Source organism: Lithobates pipiens, unplaced genomic scaffold (assembly GCF_037356315.1).
Source record: "Lithobates pipiens isolate NorthernLeopardFrog02 unplaced genomic scaffold, aLitPip1_a1.2 Scaffold_19, whole genome shotgun sequence".
Lineage (NCBI taxonomy): Eukaryota > Metazoa > Chordata > Amphibia > Anura > Ranidae > Lithobates > Lithobates pipiens.
The window spans coordinates 380,395,180-380,416,287 of NW_027507764.1; the positions used below are offsets into that span (position 1 = coordinate 380,395,180).

The window sequence follows — 21,108 nt, forward strand, 5'->3', positions numbered from 1 at the left end:
TTCTCTTTTTCTTTTTCTCTTTTTTTTTCGCTGACAGCACGAGGAGGAAAAATAGCCGATTACCGGCTCTGTTGTATCACATGATCAGCTGTCATTGTATCGACCCCTTGCTCGGATCCGTGATCAGGCGAGTCTCGTAGACTCGCTGATCACAGAGCGTGCCGCGCATGCCCCTCAGGGGGCGCGCAGGCCGCTCGTGTACGGGACTACATCAATAGACGTAGTCCCGGCAAAGGAGGTCTGCGCTGTAGCCGTCATTTGGCTATAGCGCGGATCTCTAGTGGTTAAAACTGCTCAGCTATATAATAGCTGTCATTGCGAAGAAGCTTCAGTCATATATATATATATATATATATATATACACACTAGACTGTATATATATTAATACACCGCCTATTAGAAACTGCATACACTGTATTAGATACTGTGTACTCCACCAGAAAAGTAGTAGAAACTGTACACACTGTATTAGATACTGTGTACTCCACCAGAAAAGTAGTAGAAACTGTACACACTGTATTAGATACTGTGTACTCCACCAGAAAAGTAGTAGAAACTGTACACCCTGCCTTTGTCCAATTATGGCTCTTTTAGCAAGGTGGCCTGTGATTGGCCAAAGCAAGCAGGTTCATTTGCATGCTTTGGCCAATCATCATATAGCAATGCACTGCGATCTAAATGGCAGCAAAGCTTGTGGAGGCTGCTGCATCTGTTACTATATGAGATGAGAAGGCTGAAGCTGCTGGGATGAACATGGATATGCCATTCCAGTTCTCAAGGAAGTTGTCCCACAGGGCTAGATCTGCAGCAGCTGCCTGGTCTAGCCTGATGGTTTAACTGGGGTCCTGTACATGGCACAAGAACACGAGGAGGCAAGAAATGAAGGAATGTCCCTGAGGGGCAATCTTCATAGCAAAGTTCAGCATGCCTAACAGGGACTGCAGCTGTCTTTTGGGGCAACTTCGTGAGATGGTGAAAGCGTGAATGACCACCCTAATCCAGGACGAGAGTGATGCCTAGGAAGCTGATGGACTTTGTCGGGCCTTCCATTTTATGCTCTGCTATGGGCACATTAAGATTGCCACATACTACTTTTAATTTGTCCAAGACAGGATCCAGGTAAGGGATTGAGTGAGGGTGTTGAACAGCCATGGACAGCTCTTAGCCCTTGTACACACGGTCGGAGAATCCGTCGGAATGTGTCCTATCGGACCGTGTTGTCGGATAATCCGACTGTGTGTGGTATGCATCGAACTGATTCTGTCGGAATATCCGTCGGACCCAATTTTCCAACTTGTTGGAAATATTTTCCGACCAACTGGTTCGATCAGACATACTCCGATCATGTGTAGAGAATTTTGATCGGACCAAGTGCCACGCATGCTCAGATCAAGTTCCTACATCAAAGCTATTGGCTACTAGCCTGAACGTAGTCCCATCGTAACGAAATTACGTCATCACGTTCTGAATGATCGGATTTTTCGACAACTTAGTCCGACCGTGTGTATGCAACAGTTTCGGACAAGATCCGACGGACAAAATCCGACGGATTTGGTTGTCGAAATCTCCGACCGTGTGTACAGGGGCTTAGAGACAAAAGTCAGTTTGGTGGCGGAGCCTTTCCATTTGATACCACGCCACTGCCAGATAGGTGGCTTGATGGGAAGCGGTTTGAACACTTGAGAACTTGTTCTTTGCAGATCCGCGCACCCCCCAGTGACAGGATAGGCCATCCCAGCTTGTCCACCTGGGGCGGCCGCGTGGGGCTGGCATGCCCTGGACAGCACTGGAGGTGGAGGGGAGGACCAGGGAATGTCTGGACTTTGCATTAGGACACCAGTTCGCTAGCACTCAACTGACCTAAGAGAGGAAAAACAGACATGCAAATTAGTGGTCCTGAACTTGTGGTACTGGTAGAGGATAAGCAGTCATGAACGCGTATCACTGGAAGACGAGTTGCAATAACGTGTTACAAAAGGAACTTCAAGAGGGAGGCAGAAAACAGAGGAATCGGACTCTGTGTGGGGAGGAACCATAGACCATGCTAGCCATTTGTCGTGATCGTACAATTCGTACGTCATTTGTCGGGATTATGCCACTGGAGATTGCAAGAAGTAAAAACAATATATATATGTATATAAATACTCGCACTGAAAGTGAAAATGATAATAAGAATCTAGTGATTGTAGCTGCTTCTCACTTGCCTGGAAAAAATGTATGAATATAATTTCAGCACTATAAATCACAAATGAATCCAATTGATAAGTGAAACTAATTATAAAAAACATCCATATAAATTGTGCCTGGGTGCTCCAATCATTAAAGTGCAATAGTGCTCCAAGCTTCAAGGTGTGCCAAACACCCCTCCTGTGTCCTCACTCACCAAAAGAATTGGACCCCTAATTTTTCAGTCTAGGGGTCATTCAGGCTAGAACACTGGCCACGAATGCCAATTCACAAAAGGCTCCAAAGACGATCTCCCCCAATCGTGATGGTCATAGGCAGATGTTAGTATCAAAATGGAAAATAGGGACTAATAGCGAAGTACAGTTTGGCAGATGGTTTATTGTGCAAACGTGGAAAGGTACTTACAAAATAAGAAATTGAAAATCACATGTTATATTGCAGAGATAAAATTCAGCAAACGCCGCATCCAGCGTGCGTTCCCCCGAAACTAGAAATTACGTTGTTTGGACTGGAAACTGCAAATTGCATCAATGCGTTTCACCCTCCCACAAGGTGACCAGTCTAGCCTTCAGGTCTGGTATGGATTTTAAGGGGAACCCCGCACCAAAATGTTAAAAAAAAATGGCGTGAGGTCACCCCAAAAATCCATACCAGACCCTTATCCAAGCACGCAACCTGGCAGGCCACAGGAAAAGAGGGGGGGACGAGAGAGCGCCCCCCTTCTGAACCGTACCAGACCACATGCCCTCAACATTGGGAGGGTGCTTTGGGGTAGCTCCAAAGCACCTTGTCTCCATGTTGATGGGGAGAAGGGCCTCATCCCCACAACCCTTGCCCGGTGATTGTGGGGGTCTGCAGGCAGGGGACTTATCGGAATCTGGAAGCCCCCTTTAACAGGGGAACCCCCAGATCCCGGCCTCCTCCCTGTGTGAATTGGTAATAGGGTACAAATGTACCCCTACCATTTCACAAAAGAAAGTGATAAAAAGGTTAAAAAACACAAGAGACGTTTTTTGACAAGTCCTTTATTAATTTCTTCTTCTTTCCACTTCTTCTTTCATCTTCTTTCTTCTGGTCTCCTTCGGTGTTCTTCTTGTTCCTCCAACTTCTTCTTCTCTATCTTCTTCTTCATCTTCCTCCACCCTTCTAGTCCCGCATGTTGCTCCGGCTTCTTCTCCGCTCCATCCCCATGATCCGCCTCAGTGGGAGTCTTCAGCCATGTGACGCTTTGATTCTTCTGACACTTCTTAAATAACGGAGGGCAGGGCCACCCGGTAACCCCGCCCTCCTCTGACGCATGGGGACTTTCCTATGGCTTTCCCCATGATGTCAGAGGGGTCGGGGTCACACGTTTACGATGAAAAAATGACTGAAGTTCCGCTTTAATTTACAAGTGAGGGAAAATGTTCGCCTACTGTAGCTTAGTGAATAAGGTGAAGTTATGTTCACTCCAATCACTTACAAGTGTTTTTTTTTTTTTTTACTTCTCATGTACATGCCTTAGTATTCAAAATGTGAACAGCTTCACTTTAGTCACCAAATTAAGTGAAAATTTACTTTGCAAAGTGAATTTTTTTTCTACTTTTTTTTTTATATTATTTTTTTAGCAAATCAATTTGCTGTAAATAGCAACTAGTTAGTTATCACGTTTCTTTTCATGAGAAAACATAAGCTAACATTCTGATTGGTTGCTATGGACAAAAACTCTTCTTTGGTGCTCTTTTTCCCCCTTTTATTTTTATGAATTGGACCCTAAAACATCTGATATTGTATACATGCTTACACTTGTTATATCTCTTCCATCTGCAGACACCTTGTGTTTGATTTACTAGATGTAAAAAGACAGTGCACTTTACAAAGTTGCACTCTGCAAGTGCAGTTACTCCAGAGCTTAGTAAATGAGCAGAAGCTCTGCTGACTTCCATCATCCAATCACGTGCAAGAAAAAATGCTGTTTTGTTTTCAGTTTTTTTTCTCCTTGCACGTGATTGGGTACTCTTTCTCTTTGCAAAGTGAAGCCTTACCTCATTTACTAAGCTTTGGAGCAATTGCATTTGCACAGGGCAATTGCTCTTTGCAGAATGCAGTCTATTTGCCTTTAGTAAATCTACCCCTTTGTTTCCTGTTTAATAATAATTACCCTGTTTATGTTTTTAGATTTTTTTCTCTACCTACTTAATACAACACCTTAGTAACAAAAATGCCTTGATAAAGACCTGCCTTTTTTGCCATTGCTTATTATGTGAAACAGATTGAAACATAAATCAGTTGTCACTTGTCTAAACTGGTTAATACTTACCAAACAACATTGCTTTTGTACAGTGTAATTCAATAGTACCATTTATTCCTTATCTTGGCCATAAAATAATGAATCTCTTATATACTAAGGATTTTTTTTCTTTGAAGGACAACTCTACACTTATGCTACACACGGTCGCACAAAGTTGTCAGAAAATCCAATCGTTCTGAACGAGGTGACGTCAAACACGTATGTCAGGACTATAAATTGGCCAGTAGCCAATTTTGTCTCTTATACAGGCCATACATGGTCGAATTTCAAACTAATTTTTTTTTTCAAAATCAGAAAATTAGTTTTTTTTTGTGATCCGATGGTGCCACCATTGATTTTCGAAATTCGGCTGACCAAGCCTTCAATTTCACCTCATGTTGCTACAGAAAATAATTTTTATGGCTGGGAATCTTCTTTTCTCTCCGTAAATTTTCTTTTCTTATTACATTTCTCATCCGATTCTCCCATCATTGATTAGAAAATGGTTTGTTTTTCAAAAAATTTCCAACATGTCTGATTTCTCAAATTTGATTTCCACACGAAAATCGGCTGTTTTTACAGCCCACTAATGGTGCGAAATTCATACGAACATTCTTAGATACGATTTTCGAAAGAAAATTCTTACGAAATTCGAACCGTGTATGGCCGGCTTTAGTTTATTCTGAGCATGCATGTCTGTTGGAATTGTCTACATATGATCAAAATGTATGTGATCGGATTTTGTTGTTGGAAAATTTCATCTCCTGCCCTCAAACTTTGTGCGTCAGAAAATACAACGGAAAAAGTCCCATGGAGCCCACACATGATCCTATTTTCCTACAACATGATCCGATCTCACATTTTTCGGCGGAAAATCTAATCGCGTGTATGGGACATAACAGTCAGCTAATTACCCAAATGAAACAAGAATATAAGAATATATGTTTTTAATTGACTAAACATTTGCAGGGTAATTCACATACTCTTAGAGTCAAGCCACCCATGCGGTGTCTTCCAGATGTTTATGTTGACAACACATGCTGAGTACATGCCATTGTTTCCTCCTCCAGTCTGCTGCAGTAAATCTACACATTGGTTACACTTACACATTTCTCTCTCCCATAGGCCCAACTGCATGCACCTACCTCCAAAGCAAAATAAGCATTCCAGTGCAAGGCTGATTTAAACTTTCTTGATGACTGGAAGATCGAAAAAAAAAAAACATCTACAAATGAAAAACTTACTGAAAAACTTAAATGGTGGTAGTGGCAGTGGTGTAGTGGTTAGCACTCTCACCTAGCAGTAAAAAGGGTTGCTGGCTTGAATCCCAACCACGACACCACCTGCCTGGAGTTTGCATGCTCTCCCCGTGCCCAAGTGGGCCCCCTCTGGGCACCCCGGCCTCCCCCCACACTCCAAAGACATGCAGGAAGGCTAATTGGCCTCTGTCCCAAATTGGCCCTAGTATATGAATGGGGACCTTGGATTGTGGGCCCCCTGAGGGTAGGGACCGATGTGAGTGTGCAATGTACTGGGATAATTGTAGACACTCACTCAGGTTGAACTGGATGGACTGGTGTCTTTATTCAACCTTACTAACTATGTAACTATGTAACAAGCGTTTTTCTGGCACTGGCAGTGTGAAAGGGCTCTTAAAGGGCTCTTAAATGGCTGTAAAGCCTCGTATACACCATCAGATTTTCTGACGGGAAATGTGTGATGACAGGCTGTTGGCAGAAAATCCGACCATGTGTATGCTCCATCTGACAATTTTCGTAGAATTTTCCACGGACAAATTTTGGATAGCAGGTTTTAAAATTTTCTGTGGACTCAGATTTTCCGAGCGTGTGTACACAAATCCATTGGGCAAAAGTCCAAAGTACAAACACGCATGCTTGGAAGCAAGGACGAGCCGGAAGTGGACGGTCTTGTAAACTAGCATCCGTAATGGAGAAATAACATTTGTGATGGGGCAAATAGTGAAATCTCGAAATGCAGTGCACATTCTCTTCTTCTTTAATGGGATAATAATGAAGCTGCATTGCTGGTGATACTGATGGAGTTATGGCAAATAATTTTTCAAAGGCTTTTTTCTTCTAGTGATATTAAAGAGGGATTTCACTGTAAAAAAAAAATATTAAAAGCCAACAGCTACAAATACTGCAGCTGCTGACTTTTAATAAATGGACACTCACCTGTCCCAGGATCCAGCAATGTCGGCAGCCAAGGCCGATTGATCGGCTCTCGGCTGCTGCCGCCACCATTCTAGGTGAGGGAATAAGGAAGTGAAGCGTTGCGGCTTCACTTCCCGGTTCCCTACTGTGCATGCGCGAGTTGCTCAGCGCAATAGGAATGGTCCATGCTGTCTCTGGGACCTGTGTGTTCCAGGAGACAGCCCGCCGGGACCGGAAGAGGCATAGACTCCCGTGGGAGTCTATGCCCGGAAGTGGGTGCAAATAGCTCTCCCCCCCTATCTGCACCCCCCTCCCCCCTGAAAGGTGGCAACTGTGACACCGGAGGGGGGATGGTTCCGATGATATGAAGTTCCACTTTAGGGTGGAACCCCGCTTTAACCTCCCTGGCGGTATGATTATTTCAGATTTTAGGTGCTGAAAGCGGTACAATTATTTTGCATGAAAATTTGGCGTTTTATATTGTAGGCCTGTAATTCTTAGCAATAACTCACATAAATCTGTCCAAACCAGAGTCTAGCAGACATCCCGGGTATGATAAAGTTTGAAAAATGAAATCATAAATTATAATATAATAAATAACTATAAATAATTATACTAAATAATAATATAACAATAATAAAAAATATTCAATAATGTAATCAAATCAAAAACACTGAAATTTGCTCAGTTGCAGAATTGTCACTGTGATTACTTTTCAGTATTTGATGGCGGATCTCCCCACAAATCGCTGTCGCTCAATTCTGAGAGTGATTCCAATTTATTATCGCTGTTTTCTAGCTGGTCTAAAATCATTTTTGATGTAAAGGGACAGTTTTGGTTGCTATGGACAATCTCCAGTTTTCAGGCATAAAGAACAGTTTTTATAATATACAATGCAGCAGGGCACTAGGCAGAACACTGGGGACAAAGGGGATGTGAAATAATTACATACAGCAATGTAATCTGTAAGATTATATTATACTGTATGTATACTGTGTGTTTTACTTTTTGAATTTGGCGCTGTTCTCCATCCCCGTGCGTCGCAACGCTCGCAGGGAACGGAGCTCGGCTCCATGATACATCAAGCGGAGCATGGCTCGCTTGTACAGCGGGGGGACATCTCTGGATCCAGGGGACAAGGTAAGTAAAGTCTCCCTGCATTCAGTGATGCGGTCCCGAGTCTGGCTCGGAGTTATCGCTTTTGGTCCAAAATCTCCACCCCGAGCCAAACTCGGGAATACCGCCAGGGGGGTTAAGAATAATATGTTTTTTTGGGGGGGGGGCAAGTTACCACAACTACTCCCATCGTTTTTAAAATCAAAGATACAACTATGTTGGTGTCCCTTGTCAATTTTACATTGTATTTTTTAAATGTAACTGCCTACTCCCAAACTGTTTCATAGTTTCATAGTTAGTAAGGTTGAATAAAGACACCAGTCCATCTAGTTCAACCTGAGTGTCTACAATTGTCCCTATCCCTGTACTTTACACACTCACATGGGTCCCTACCCACAATCCAAGGTCCCCATTCATACACTAGGGCCAATTTTGGACAGACGCCAATTAACCTACCTGCATGTCTTTGGTTTGTGGGAGGAAACCGGAGTACCCAGAGGAAACCCACGCAGGCACAGGGAGAACATGCAAACTCCAGGCAGGCAGTGTCGTGGATGGGATTCGAACCAGCGACCCTTCTTACTGCTAGGTGAGATTGCTAGCCACTACACCACTGTGCCGCCCGTAATTTATTACGCTGTTATTTGAAGTAAAACACATAGCCAAGTATTATTCTACACAATTTTTTTATTGTGCATTAAAAAAGAAGCCAAATAAAATTAGACATGCTATCTGCCAATAGAACTTAACCAAAAAGTGTATTCTACGCATCCAAAAATATAGAAAATATAACAAATCAAATCATTATTCAACCAAAAAAATAATGTCAAAGCAATAACTCCCAGGCCAATAACAAATAACATGTTATCTCCTCCGATTCCGCAACATGTCTGGTTGATGAACTGCCGTTCAGAAACGAATTGAAAAGCACGAAATTAAAGACAGCTAAAGACATGTAGTATGTCTAGTACGTCACTACGTTGTGACTGGCCAACAATTGTGTGCCGTTAATATGCAAGACAGGTTTGGGCCAACACCCTTCGGACAAACGTCCACAGTTTTGTTGGCCAACAATCTGATCATGTGCACGAGGCTTAAAGCTCTGGAAAGGATACGTATATAACGCATGGTATATTTTTAGACACACTATATTACCAAAAGTATTGGGACACCTGCCTTTACACGCACATGAACTTTAATGGCATCCCAGTCTTAGTCCGTAGGGTTCAATATTGAGTTGGCCCATGTTCTGCAGCTATCAGAGCTTCAACTCTTCTGGGAAGGCTGTCCACAAGGTTTAGGAGTGTGTCTATGGGAATGTTTGACCATTTTTCCAGAGGCGCAATTGTGAGGTCACCCCAAAGATGTTCTATCGGGTTGAGGTTAGGACTCTGAGCAGGCCAGTCAAGTTCCTCCACCCCAAACTCGCTCATCCATGTCTTTATGAACCTTGCTTTATGCACACTAGTCATTTTTTCGTTCAACCCAGCAGGGCTGAACGAAAAAAAACTGACAGTTCAGGAGGAGCCACTGTACTAACTATATGACGTTAGTACAACAATCTCCCCAGCTGTGCTATTGTATTCTGACAGGGGGCAGCCCCCTCGCCAGAACACTCCAGTCAGTGCTCTCCGAATGGCCGGCTTCTGTTGGACCAACTCCAGTACACACCGGCTGAATGTCAGGCAGTTTCTATTGAACCGACCAATGACGCCCAACATTTGACCCAGGTGTACTAGGCTGTAGGGACCTTAGACTGTAAACTTTTTGAGAGCAGAGACTGATATGAATGTATATTAACTATGTTAGGGTACTTTCACACGGGCTTCCGCTTGCTCGGCGGGGGATCGACCTCAATGAGCAGGGAGATGACAGGTCCGTCTCTGCTCACTGTGGAGAGATGGACCTATCATAGCCCCATTCTCTCCTCTACGGGAGATCGGATGAAAACAGACCACCTGTCCGTTTTCATCTAATCCCATCCGATCTGCCAGATGGATGGAAAATAGCGTTTACATCCGTCTAGATTTCAAGGACAGGATCGGATAGCGGCGGATGTCAGCAGACATGTTTTCACTGACATAAGCCACTACATAGGAGTTAATGGATCGTTTAATCAGGTCCGCCTGAAAAATGGAGAGATGGACCTGATTGAAGCGCTTGTGTAAAAGGGGCCTAAAGCGCTGTGTAAATTGATAGTGCTATATAGGTACCTGTAGTAAATAAATATCAAGAGAGTGGGGGACAAAACTTTCAGTTATAAGGTCTCCGTACTTGATATTAACATGCAATATGTGTTGTCTTATTTCTTCTTGATGTTATCTAAGAAATAGAAGAATTGTAGACACGGTGAGCTGTTTGCTAAGGATCTAGGAAATGGGAAGGAGAAACACAGTAAATGGACCTAAGGAAAAAAATAAACAAAATAGACACTGAGATGAATAATATTAAATATTCTATACCATGCATATACATTCTATTGCTGTGACCATGTAATCAGAGTATTCTGTTGGTCAGGAGAGAAAATAGGGGTGGGGGTGGGGGTGTCATGGGGAAGTTGTAGTTCCTTATTTGCTTGTATAAAACACGTTTTAAGTGGATTTGTACTTTGTCTGTTCATGGCAAAGTGAAGGTTAGCTTGATAGCTCACCCTTTGTGCAGCTATCCATCTTCAGTTAATATGCTTCCACAAGGTCCCAGTGCTCACCAAAGCCAAGTGAAATACACAGTAATTCTGGGTATGAGACAGCATGTGACTCTTTCCCCTTCTACCCTTGATAAAGCACTGGTTACCTAAACAGCTAACATAAAAAATTACAGATTGTGGTATTGTACAGGAATTTTTCACGTTGGTTCCAGATGGTAATCAAGGTGGTTGGAGAGCAAAGGTAAAGCTGGCCATGAAGTAGTAGCAAATGTCTGGACAGGAAGTGACGTCACCCACTACGTCACAGGACATGTGACTTCATCAGGGAGCCACGTGTCATGTGGGGCAACGCGTCAGCATGGTAGTGGGTGAAGTCACTTCCTGTCCAGACCAGAAGTCGGCCATATTGGTACTCCTTGTGAGGTTTCATTTCAACTTTTAATAAATATACTGCACTATGGAAACACCCCTTTCATTCCTTTGGAGCTGAACACCTTGGGATTATCAGAAGATTTTTCCCATCCAAGGCCAAGTTGATAACAAAGTGTTATCAAAGTGTCAGCGTGCATGCTGGCAAGTGGAGAATCACTGTCATATTGTATGTTAGATGTGATGGCTGAATTTGTATTTTTTTAGACTTTCTTTCTTTTATTTGTGTCTGGTGATCCAGCCATGAAGTCTGTTGTTTTCAAAACAACAAGCTCTCTTCCAGACGTGTCAGTTTTCAGTGATAGAACGAGTCACTTAAAGTGGTTGTAAACCCTTACAAACCACTTTGACCTACAGGTAAGCCTAGATTAAGGCTTACCTGTAGGTCCAAAAAATATCTCCTAAACCTACACAGTTTAGGAGATATTTGCCAAAATACAGGCACTGCTGTCTACGGCGCATGTGTCGTAGACAGCGGCGCGCAGGCGCACTGAGCGCGCCGCTGTCAACGGCGACATGCCGCGAGTGGCGGCTACTGTGCACATGCGCGAGAGTGGCGTCATTGCGGCTTCGTCGAATGACATCGGCGGAGCAGCGAGACCCACCGAGAAGATGGATGCTCCGGACTACAGGGGACAGCGGTAACTTCTCTGGCTCCTGTGTCAGGTAAGTGACACATAATGGACTACTATGCGATGCATAGTAGTCCATTATGCTTTACCTTTGCAGGGAATCAAAGAGGAAGTAAACTCATTGTGGTTTACTTCCTCTTTAACATGGGCAAAGAAGCTTACAGGGATTTGCTTTTTATTTTATTTTCTCAAAAGCAAAAAACTATTTGCTATAACTGCTTATAAAGTTTGAGTTTGGCTTCAATTTGTAAGCTTATTTCAATCTTCTAGTACATTTAAAGCCCCATACACACTATCAGATTTTCTGCTGACTTTTTCCTTCAGATTTACCAAAACCATGTAGTACAAGGGCCTGCTTGATTGCATACAAATTGAAATTCCTAAGGTTTGACCTCATATTATATGGTTTTGGTAAATCTGAAGGAAAAACTCAGCAGAAAAACTGATAGTGTGTATGGGGCTTAACACTCCATCTCCCCAAGACTGATAATACTGTGATCCCTCATCCATACAGGAGGTGTGTTACTGGAGAGATCACCAGATGAAAATGGAGGGGAAAAAAAGCCTAAAAAAAGAAAACAAATGCAGCCACCACATCTAATGATTGGTAAGCTGCAATATATTACATTTTTGGTTTTGATATCACTTCAATAAATGATCTTACGGCTTCTTAAAATGCTGTTGTTGAAAATATGTGACGACAGCCCAGAGAATGTTATTAGAGAATAAAATTGTGAATATAACAAGCATAAAAGGGCATGCAGCTAGCAGTACTAAAAAAGCAGAACCACTGCCAAGGACTTAGTTTTCCAGGGACAAATCTTCAAGGAAATCAGGGATAGTTGGCTGCAATCCTAGATGTGATTAGAGACAAAGTTAAAAGCACACACTCTACAAGATCACAGGGAGATCGCATTTATACTCACAAGACAGCAAGGTTTTAACAGTAAATACAAAGAAAACAAAATAATGGGGTCCATGAACTCTGTCCAGGATGATACCAATCACAAATGAATCTTAAGCTGGCTAAACATAGCGGAATACCATCATTCATTTCCAAATGATTATACCATTATTCACCTGACACACACATCCATTAGCTTGTAGCCGTTGGACAATACAGCAGTGGTATATCTCTGCAAAAACAACAAAGAGTCTGTCGTATGAAAATGTTCACTAGAGTTCATCTGCCTTGGCAGAGACAGCGATTTTCCAAAGCTTTTCAATGTAATCATCTAGCATACACATTGAGATTGTCACATCTGATCTGATAAAATCTTTTCTCGGCTATGCTTAGCTTTTTGCAGGCCACACACAAACAAAGCTTAATTGCGATAAAGATCTGAGCGTCACTTGTGGAAAGTGGGCAGTGCATGAGCAATAATCATTCAACAATGAGCATTTGAAAGAGATGAAAATATGAAGCTTCATTAGTAAAATTTTGCAGCACACACAATGTTATGATCGTTAAAGTAAAACTAAAGGCAAAACTTTTTTTTTTTGCATACAATAAGAAAGTTAGTTAGAACTCTCCATCACTTTTATTTATTTATTTTTAACTGTGTCTAAGAGCTGGTTCACACTGGGACGACTTGTCAGGTGACTTAGCTGCCTGACAAGTCGCATCCCGTTCTGTACTATGGCATACATATGGAATATGGAATATTTCAAAAACTGATGATCTACTGTGATTTTCATGCACAACCATCTCTAGGGTTTGCAGAGAATAGTCCGAAAAAAGAGAAAATATCCAGTGAGTGGAGGTTGTGTCAACGAAAATGCCCTGTTGATGTCAGAGGTCAGAGGAGAATGAGCAGACTGGTTTCAGATGATAGAAAGGCAACATTAACTCAAATAACCACTCGTTATAACCAAGGTATGCAGAATACCATCTCTGAATGCATAACACATCGAACCTTGAAGCAAATGGGCTACAGCAACAGAGGACCACACCAGGTGGCACTCCTTTTAGCCAAGAACAGGAAACTGAGGCTACAATTTGCACAGGCTCAACAAAATTGGACAATAGAAGACTGGAGACATTGTCTGGTCTAATGCGTCTAAATTTCAGCTGCGACATTTAGATAGTAGAGTCAGAATTTGGCATAAACAACATGAAAGCATGGATCCATCCTGCCTTATATCAAAGGCTCATGCTGGGGGTAGTGGTGTAATGGTGTGGGGGATATTTTCTTAGCACACTTTGGGCCCCTTAGTACCAAATGAGCATCATTTAAATGCTCTCTTATTGTATGCAAAAAAAAAAAGTGTTGTCTTTAGTTTTACTTTAATGATCATAACGTGTGTGCTGCAAAATTCTGTCACGTGTCCCAGATGACTGACATGAGGAAGGAGGCAGAGCTGAGCCCTTCCTGCGCTGAGGGGAAGTGATGTCACCAGCCCAGGCACTGGAGGCAGACTACGAGGGACCCCCTAGCAACAGGCATTTAGAGGTGTGTTAAAAAAAAATTCCAAATATTTTTTTTTTTTTTTTTTTTGTAATTTTGATGATTTTATTTTTTTCTGTGCAACACCACTTTAAGATATTAATGTTGCCCCTTAAAGCGGAGTTCCACTCAAAAGCAGAGATCCCCACTTCCAGCAGACCTCACCCCGGAAAAGTACGTCAGAATTCTGGCCCCCTCCTCCTCCTTCCTCTACTGTCGGGCCAGTAGGATAGCGCAGCTGCATTTCGCGCATGTGCATAAGAAAGGCTTCACGGCCAGGTTCCCTTGCCGACAATGGTGGTGGCAGCACCCGACAGCCGATGGAAACATCAGCTGCGGTGCCGACATCGCTGGACTCTGGGACAGGTAAGTGTCCTAATATTAAAAGTCAGCAGCTACAGCATGTGTAGCTGCTGACTTTAAATTTTTTGAGGGGAAGGCAGAACTCCGCTTTAATGCTGCTCCAAAATATGAATTTAGGTGTCACAATGTCCATTGACATTGAAAACAAAAATATTTTTGCCCATGTGCATGAGGCCTACAACAAAATCATATTGGTGCTGTATTTGTGACATGCCAGGAAGGTGCTCATGCAGGATTATAAAGTTACTGAGGGGTCCACTTTAAAGAGAATTAATGTTGAGTGATATGTGTTAGCTACCCCTGCTAACCTCCTTCTGAAAATCATAGTTGCTTGGCTCCAGTGGTTGTGATACTTTTCTGAACCAACATAAGTGTACATAAAAGGAATTCTGATTTCACATGCTTTTCCTGGATCAGTGATATAAAGAGCATTGAAGTAATCAAAGCCAAATAATTATCATTCCCACCAATGACAGCCTAAATTTAATAAGGATTTCTGTTAACAACACCTTCCAACTACAAAGCTTTTGTAACCTAGCAATGTAACCTTTCATGTGCCCATTATGTTACAATTCTCTAATGCGGAGAGAAAGGACATCGCAGAGAGGAGAAGAACCGGAGAGGGGAGAAGAACCAGAGAAGGGAGAAGAGCCGGAGCTGCCTTAATAAAATACTTTAAAAACCTGTGTAGTGTGTTTATTTTTGACACTTTTTTTAGGTGAATGGGTAGGGGTACCATGCACCCCATACTCATTCACCTAGGTTGGGGGGCGAGATCTGGAGGCCGTCTTATTAAAGGGGGCTTACACATTCCGATAAGTCCCCGCCCACAGACCCTGACAACCACCAGGCAAGGGTTGTCGGGAAGAGGTCCTTGTCCTCATCAACATAGGGACAAGATGCTTTGGGGTGGGGGGCACCACCCCCCCATGTTGAGGGCATGTGGCCTGGTATGGTCCAGGAGGGGCACTCACTCATCCCCCCTCCTTTCCTGCCGGGCTGCGTGCTCAGATAAGGGACTGGTATGGTTCTGGGGGGGAACCTCACACAAAATTTTAGTGGGGTTGCCCTTCAAGCTTCTCAGCACACAGTTGCACCGCAAGTCGGATTATCTTGATCCAACTTCTGGTGCAACTTCTATTTAAATCAATGGGCTCCCATAGGGAACCATTGATTTTGAATAGAGACAGAGAAACGCCGGACTAGGCTTAACGCTGAGTGTACAGCGTTAAGCCTCATTAAATCACATTTAACACCTTTTACCAGCGTCTGGCATTTTTACAGCTCTAGCACTGGAGCCTCAGAACGCGCTGGTCCCTGTTTTTTTTTGGGATCTTAAAAACACCCATGCCACTTACAACTCCTAAACGCCTTGGTGGGCATGAGGCCATAGGCTAACATGGAGAGGCATTTTTAAGCTGTGAAAAATGCTCCTAAAAGCGGCTGTAAAAACGTCAGTGGGCATAAGGTTTTATGTTTCCACAATCTTCTGTGTATCCAATCATTATTTTCCATGACAAAACATTTTTTGATATAAATGTCAACATATCCCTTTGAATTACTTTAGGAGTGATGGGATCTTAAAAACACCCATGCCACTTACATCACCTAAACGCCTTGGTGGGCATGAGGCCATAGGCTAACATGGAGAGGCATTTTTAAGCTGTGAAAAACGCTCCTAAAAGCGGCTGTAAAAACGTCATTGGGCATAAGGTTTTATGTTTCCACAATCTTCTGTGTATCCAATCATTATTTTCCATGACAAAACATTTTTTGATATAAATGTCAACATATCCCTTTGAATTACTTTAGGAGTGATGGGAAAGACAAAAAAAACTGCCTGAATGACTTTGTAGAGCCCAGACGCCAACAATTTAAAGGCGCATGTAGATGGACGTTGGCATCCAGGGTGTGTTTGTAATGCCACTCCAACTCAGGTCAGCAGACTCCTATTTACTGCAAAGGTATAGTGTGGGGGACAGTTATGATCCTGCATTTGACTTGCTTGACTTTATGTTTCTTTGGACCCAGCGTGTCCTCTTTAGATGAATTTTCGTGGCATGCAAAGCAGGTACAATGCTGCCTTTTGCTGAATTTTTGTGAGCAGTGCTGCTTCGCAATGCAAAAACAATGCTCATCTGCATAAACCTATTGTTCTTCTTCTTATATTCTTCTCTCTTGGTGTATGTACTGGATGAGCAGCACCATCACAGAGAATAAAACATTGCTATATACCCAATATTAAAAAATTATGCAAATGATTAATAATATTATAGTAGGTCTGTTACATATAAGTGAGTTCAGTGTATCTCAGAGCACCTGGTCCCCCAGACATTTAAAACATTCCTTACACTTTTAACATTAATGCTGCCTTTTCTGAGAGCCAGCGGTGGAAAATGAGAAGTTGTATACCTTTTATTTAAATATGGAGTACTCCAAGCTGCATAGATTGATCACTCTTTATCTTTCTACACTCAGGAAATTATTTGCCATAGCTCATCTCAGAGTGATCATTGTGATAATCAGTTTAAAAAACATTGTAACAATAATTTGGATGTTGGTGGACTTAGTGAAAACATATTAATATTAAATAAACATAATATTATTGAATGAAATTAGTTATTTTTAGTTAACTGCTACATGTCCAAGGACTATTTTCTTGATCACATACGTTGGTTGGTCAGAACTCAGAATTAAATCTGACAAAGGGAAATTGTTGCAATTTATAGGTAAATTGTTTTTTTTTTATGCTAAATCTTAAAAAGCACACAATTGGGTTGATTTACTAAAACTGGAGAGTGCAAAATTTGGTGCAGCTGCATGTGACAGCCAATCCGCTTCTAACTCTATAGTTTGTTCAATTAAGCTTTGACAAAAAAACAACAAAAAAAAACTAAAAGCTGATTGGCTGTCATGCGCAGCTGCACCAGATTTTGCCCTCTCCAGTTTTAGACCCCTTTCACACTGGGGCTGCATTCACAGTGCTGCTCGTTTTAGTGGCACTTTAGACCCCTTTTACACTTTAGCGCTGGCAATAGCCTCTGGTAAGTGCCTGAACCCCGCCTCTGATTCATTCAAGTGTGACTTTTCACACTCGGGTGGTGCACTTGCGGAACGTTACGAAAAGTACTGCAAGCAGAATCTCTGGGGCGGGTTGAGAGCGCTGTATTTAGCGCTCCAAAAACGTCCTGCCCATTGGAAGGAATGGGCATCACTTCCGAAGTGCCTGAAAAGCTCATCAGAAAAAAACATAACACAGGAGTTTTTAACCCCTTCTTTGGGGTTAAAAGCACCCCGCTAAAGACTGAAAAGCGGCACTTAAACAGCAGTAAAGCGCCGCTAAAACTAGGGGGCCTTGGCCCCAGTGTGAAAGGGGTCTTACCGCTGTTTAACCCCAAAGGTACTGCTTGCAAGACTTTTTGTAAGGTCCCACAAACGCATCACCCAAGTGTGAAAAGTCACACTTGAATGGTTGGGAGGTGGTTTTCAGATGCTTAGCAGAGATTATTTCCAGCGTTAAAGCGGGAGTCCACCGGGACTCCACGTTTTTTTTTTTTTTAAAAGCCAGCAGCTACAAATACTGCAGCTGCTGACTTTTAAAATAGTGACACTTACCTGTCCAGCGCGCCCGCGATGTCGGCACCCGAAGCCGATCTCTAGGTCGCCTGTCGGGTCCTGCCGCCACCATCTTGGGTATGGGAATCAGGAAATGGAGCCTTTCGGCTTCATTTCCCGGTTCCCTACTGCGCATGCGCGAATCGCGCTGCGCAATAAGGATGCTCCCCGCTGCCTCTGGGATCTGTGTGTTTCCCAGCAGGCAGCGGGGCACTTGCGGGAAGGGGTGGGCACTTGCGGAAAGGGGCGTAAGTTACGCCCCTTTCCGCAGAGAGCTATCCCGGAAGTGGGTGCAGTTACCTGGATTATCCAGGTAACTGCACCCCCCTCCCCCCTGAAAGGTGCCAATTGTGGCACCGGAGGGGGGGAGGGTTCCGATGAGCGGAAGGTCCACTTTAGGGTGGACCTCCGCTTTAAAGCTCCTGAAAACTGCCCCAGTGTGAAAGGGGTCTAAGTAAGTCAAACCCACAGTTCCTAGAAATCAGTGACATTTGGTAGCTAGAGATGATTGCAGTACCCGAGTTCACACTTGTCTCTGGCATCTGCAGAAATAGCTTTTAATTCACACCTTCCAAACTTTCCAATATTCTTCTTCTCTGCCCTTTTGTAACTATCCATCTGTCACCAAGCATGTGTCTCTACACTGTACTGTATATTTTTGGATGCCAAGTCATTAGAATCTACTGTAAGTAAAATAAACCAAATTGAGATAAGAATATAAACACTTGCAGTCCATTAAAGTATTTTCTAAGGACACTGCTTGGTGTATGATCAACAGATATTGACTACTGCAGCAATGTGTGCTTCTGGTATAGTATAGATCAGCCTTTCTCAACCTTTTCAACACAGAGGCACCCCTTAAAATAACTTTGTGATCTCAGGGAAACCCTGCTAATAATTACTATACCTACTAGCCATGATATATTAGTGTGATAGTAGGGATAGCTAAAACGATCATTGGTGTTAGTAGGAGCTAATCTGAGAGGTAGCTCATTGCTCAATGAACCCCTAGCAACCTCTAGTAGAACCACGGGGTTCAATGGAACCGTGGTTAAGAAACCCTAGCATAAATGCTTGGTTGCCCATAATAATTAGCTCAAAATTTTAATTAATCTTACATTAAATTAATCTTAAATTAACCTCATAAATGTGTCATCAGTATAAAAAAATCATTTAAATCACAAAAAAAATGACAATCCAGATCTTTGCTTTGTGGCTTCTCTTACTTTTTAACTTAAATTAATCTATTAATTTTTTATTATTACACAATACCTATTTTGACAATTATGCCAACCAGGTTATAGTAAAAGCTTTGTATGTTCTTATATACAAGTTCCCATCCCCAACCAATCTTCAGATGCAGTTAGACTATAGTAATGAGAAGGATCCTACCTTGGCATAGCAGAAGGAGATGAGCAGGAGAGGGAGCAGATACCCAAACACAAAGGTGCACACCACATAGATCCTCTTTTGCTTCAGATTTGGCCAGTGCTCCCAACAGAAGGTCAGATTGTTACCTCTGTGTATCAATCGTTGATTGTAGGCAACCGGAGAAGCCATGGCAATAGACAGGATCCAGATGAGGATTACTCCAAGCAGGGCATTTCTGGAGACACGGATGGTGGACGATCTCCTGGAGTGTACTATTGCCACATAACGATCAACGGACATAGCAGATAAGGTGAAGATGCTCACCAGCATGGACACTGTTAGAAAGTAATGAATGAACTTGCAGATGAAAGCTCCAAGCACCCAAGTTGGCAGGACATAGACAGTGGACTGGAAAGGGATGCAGAAAAGTAGGTAGGCAAGGTCAGCGATGCTGAGGTTCAGGATGAAGATGTTGGTGGTGCTGCGAGGCTTCCCTGGTTTGTTTCTCGCCAGGACAGTAATGACCAAAGAGTTGCCCAAAACCCCTAGAGCGAATATGATGCAAAACACCACCAAGGTGATAATGTTATCAATGCCGATTTCTAAGAGGGGTTTGACTGATGGCGGTTCAACAGTGACATTGTTGTCCTGGGCAAGACCATCACTCGTATTGCCCAGCTCAGCCAGGAGATCCATGGCTCAGAGTTGGCACTGATCAATGATCTTTTCTTCAAGGGTCTTTTCCTCCCTTCAGTGATCTCCTCTTCCTTTCAGTGGTCACTTCTTCCCCTTTCAGACAATAATCCTCTTTTTTTCCTTCTATTGATCTTTTCTTCCTTTTAAATGTTTCCTTCAATGATCTCTTCTTTTTGTAATCTCTTCTCCCTTTCAATGATCTCTTTTTGTAATCTCTTCTCCCTTTCAATGATCTATTCTTTTAGCGATCTCTTCTCCCTTTCAATGATCTATTCTTTTAGCGATCTCTTCTCCCTTTCAATGATCTATTCTTTTAGTGATCTCTTCTCCCTTTCAACGATCTCCTCTTTCTGATCTTTTCTTTCAGTGATCTTTTATACCCTTCAATGATCTCTACTTTCTTTTAGTGATCTTTTCTTTCGGTGCTCTCTTCTCCCTTTCAATGATCTTTCTTTCAGAGATTTATTCTTTTCTTCAGCGATCTCTTATTTCTTTCAATTATCTATTTTTTTCCCTTCAACGATCTTTTTTCTTCAATTGCACAGTAAAAGTGAGATCAGCTGCTATCAGGTAGTCCAGGATATGAGCAGAGTACGTAACAGGTGTCCGGGGGATGAGCGCGGGCTGGCAGTGCCAAGTACAGGAGAAGTTTGGGTGAGCGATGAGCAGAGAAGGTGCCGCTACTGATGAGCAGAGAAGGTGCCGCTACTGATGAGCAGAGAAGGTGCCGCTAGAGATGAGTACAGAAGGTGCCGCTAGAGATGAGTACAGAAGGTGCCGCTAGAGATGAGTAGAGAAGGTGCCTCTAGCTGCTGCCTCCAGTGTGACTGGCTCACTCTCTGCCTTGAGTCCTCACCTCTCTGTTCTATCAGCTGCGCATGGCAGAGAAACCGAGCCCTCTACTAGTTACAACACACAAACATAGCCAATTGTACAGGCTCAACGCTCATACAGTGATATCCTACAGTCTCTTCCTATGTATCAGCCCTATGCCTCTTGCTTTTTCTCTGACTTACACCAATGCAGCCTGGTATCAGCAGGGATGATCTTCCTGGCAATGTTACAAATTGGATAACAGGAGAAAGGAGCACAGAAAATACTACCTTTATGTCATAGCAGTATTCAGTGGGTTAATGTGATTCTAGCAGCATACAAATGTGGG

The 21,108-nt window shown here is 42.8% G+C and overlaps 1 protein-coding gene across 1 annotated transcript in view; it reads right to left on the reverse strand.

The window, feature by feature from the left end:
• Nucleotides 1-20,795, reverse strand: part of GALR1 (galanin receptor 1) — a 371,160-nt gene extending 350,365 nt beyond the window's left edge. The window contains exon 1 of the mRNA XM_077492339.1: nt 19,272-20,795. Coding sequence (XP_077348465.1) covers nt 19,272-19,946 — 675 coding nt within the window. The 5' untranslated portion in view covers nt 19,947-20,795. The remainder of the gene's footprint in view (nt 1-19,271) is intronic.
• Between the last annotated feature and the right edge of the window lie 313 nt (nt 20,796-21,108).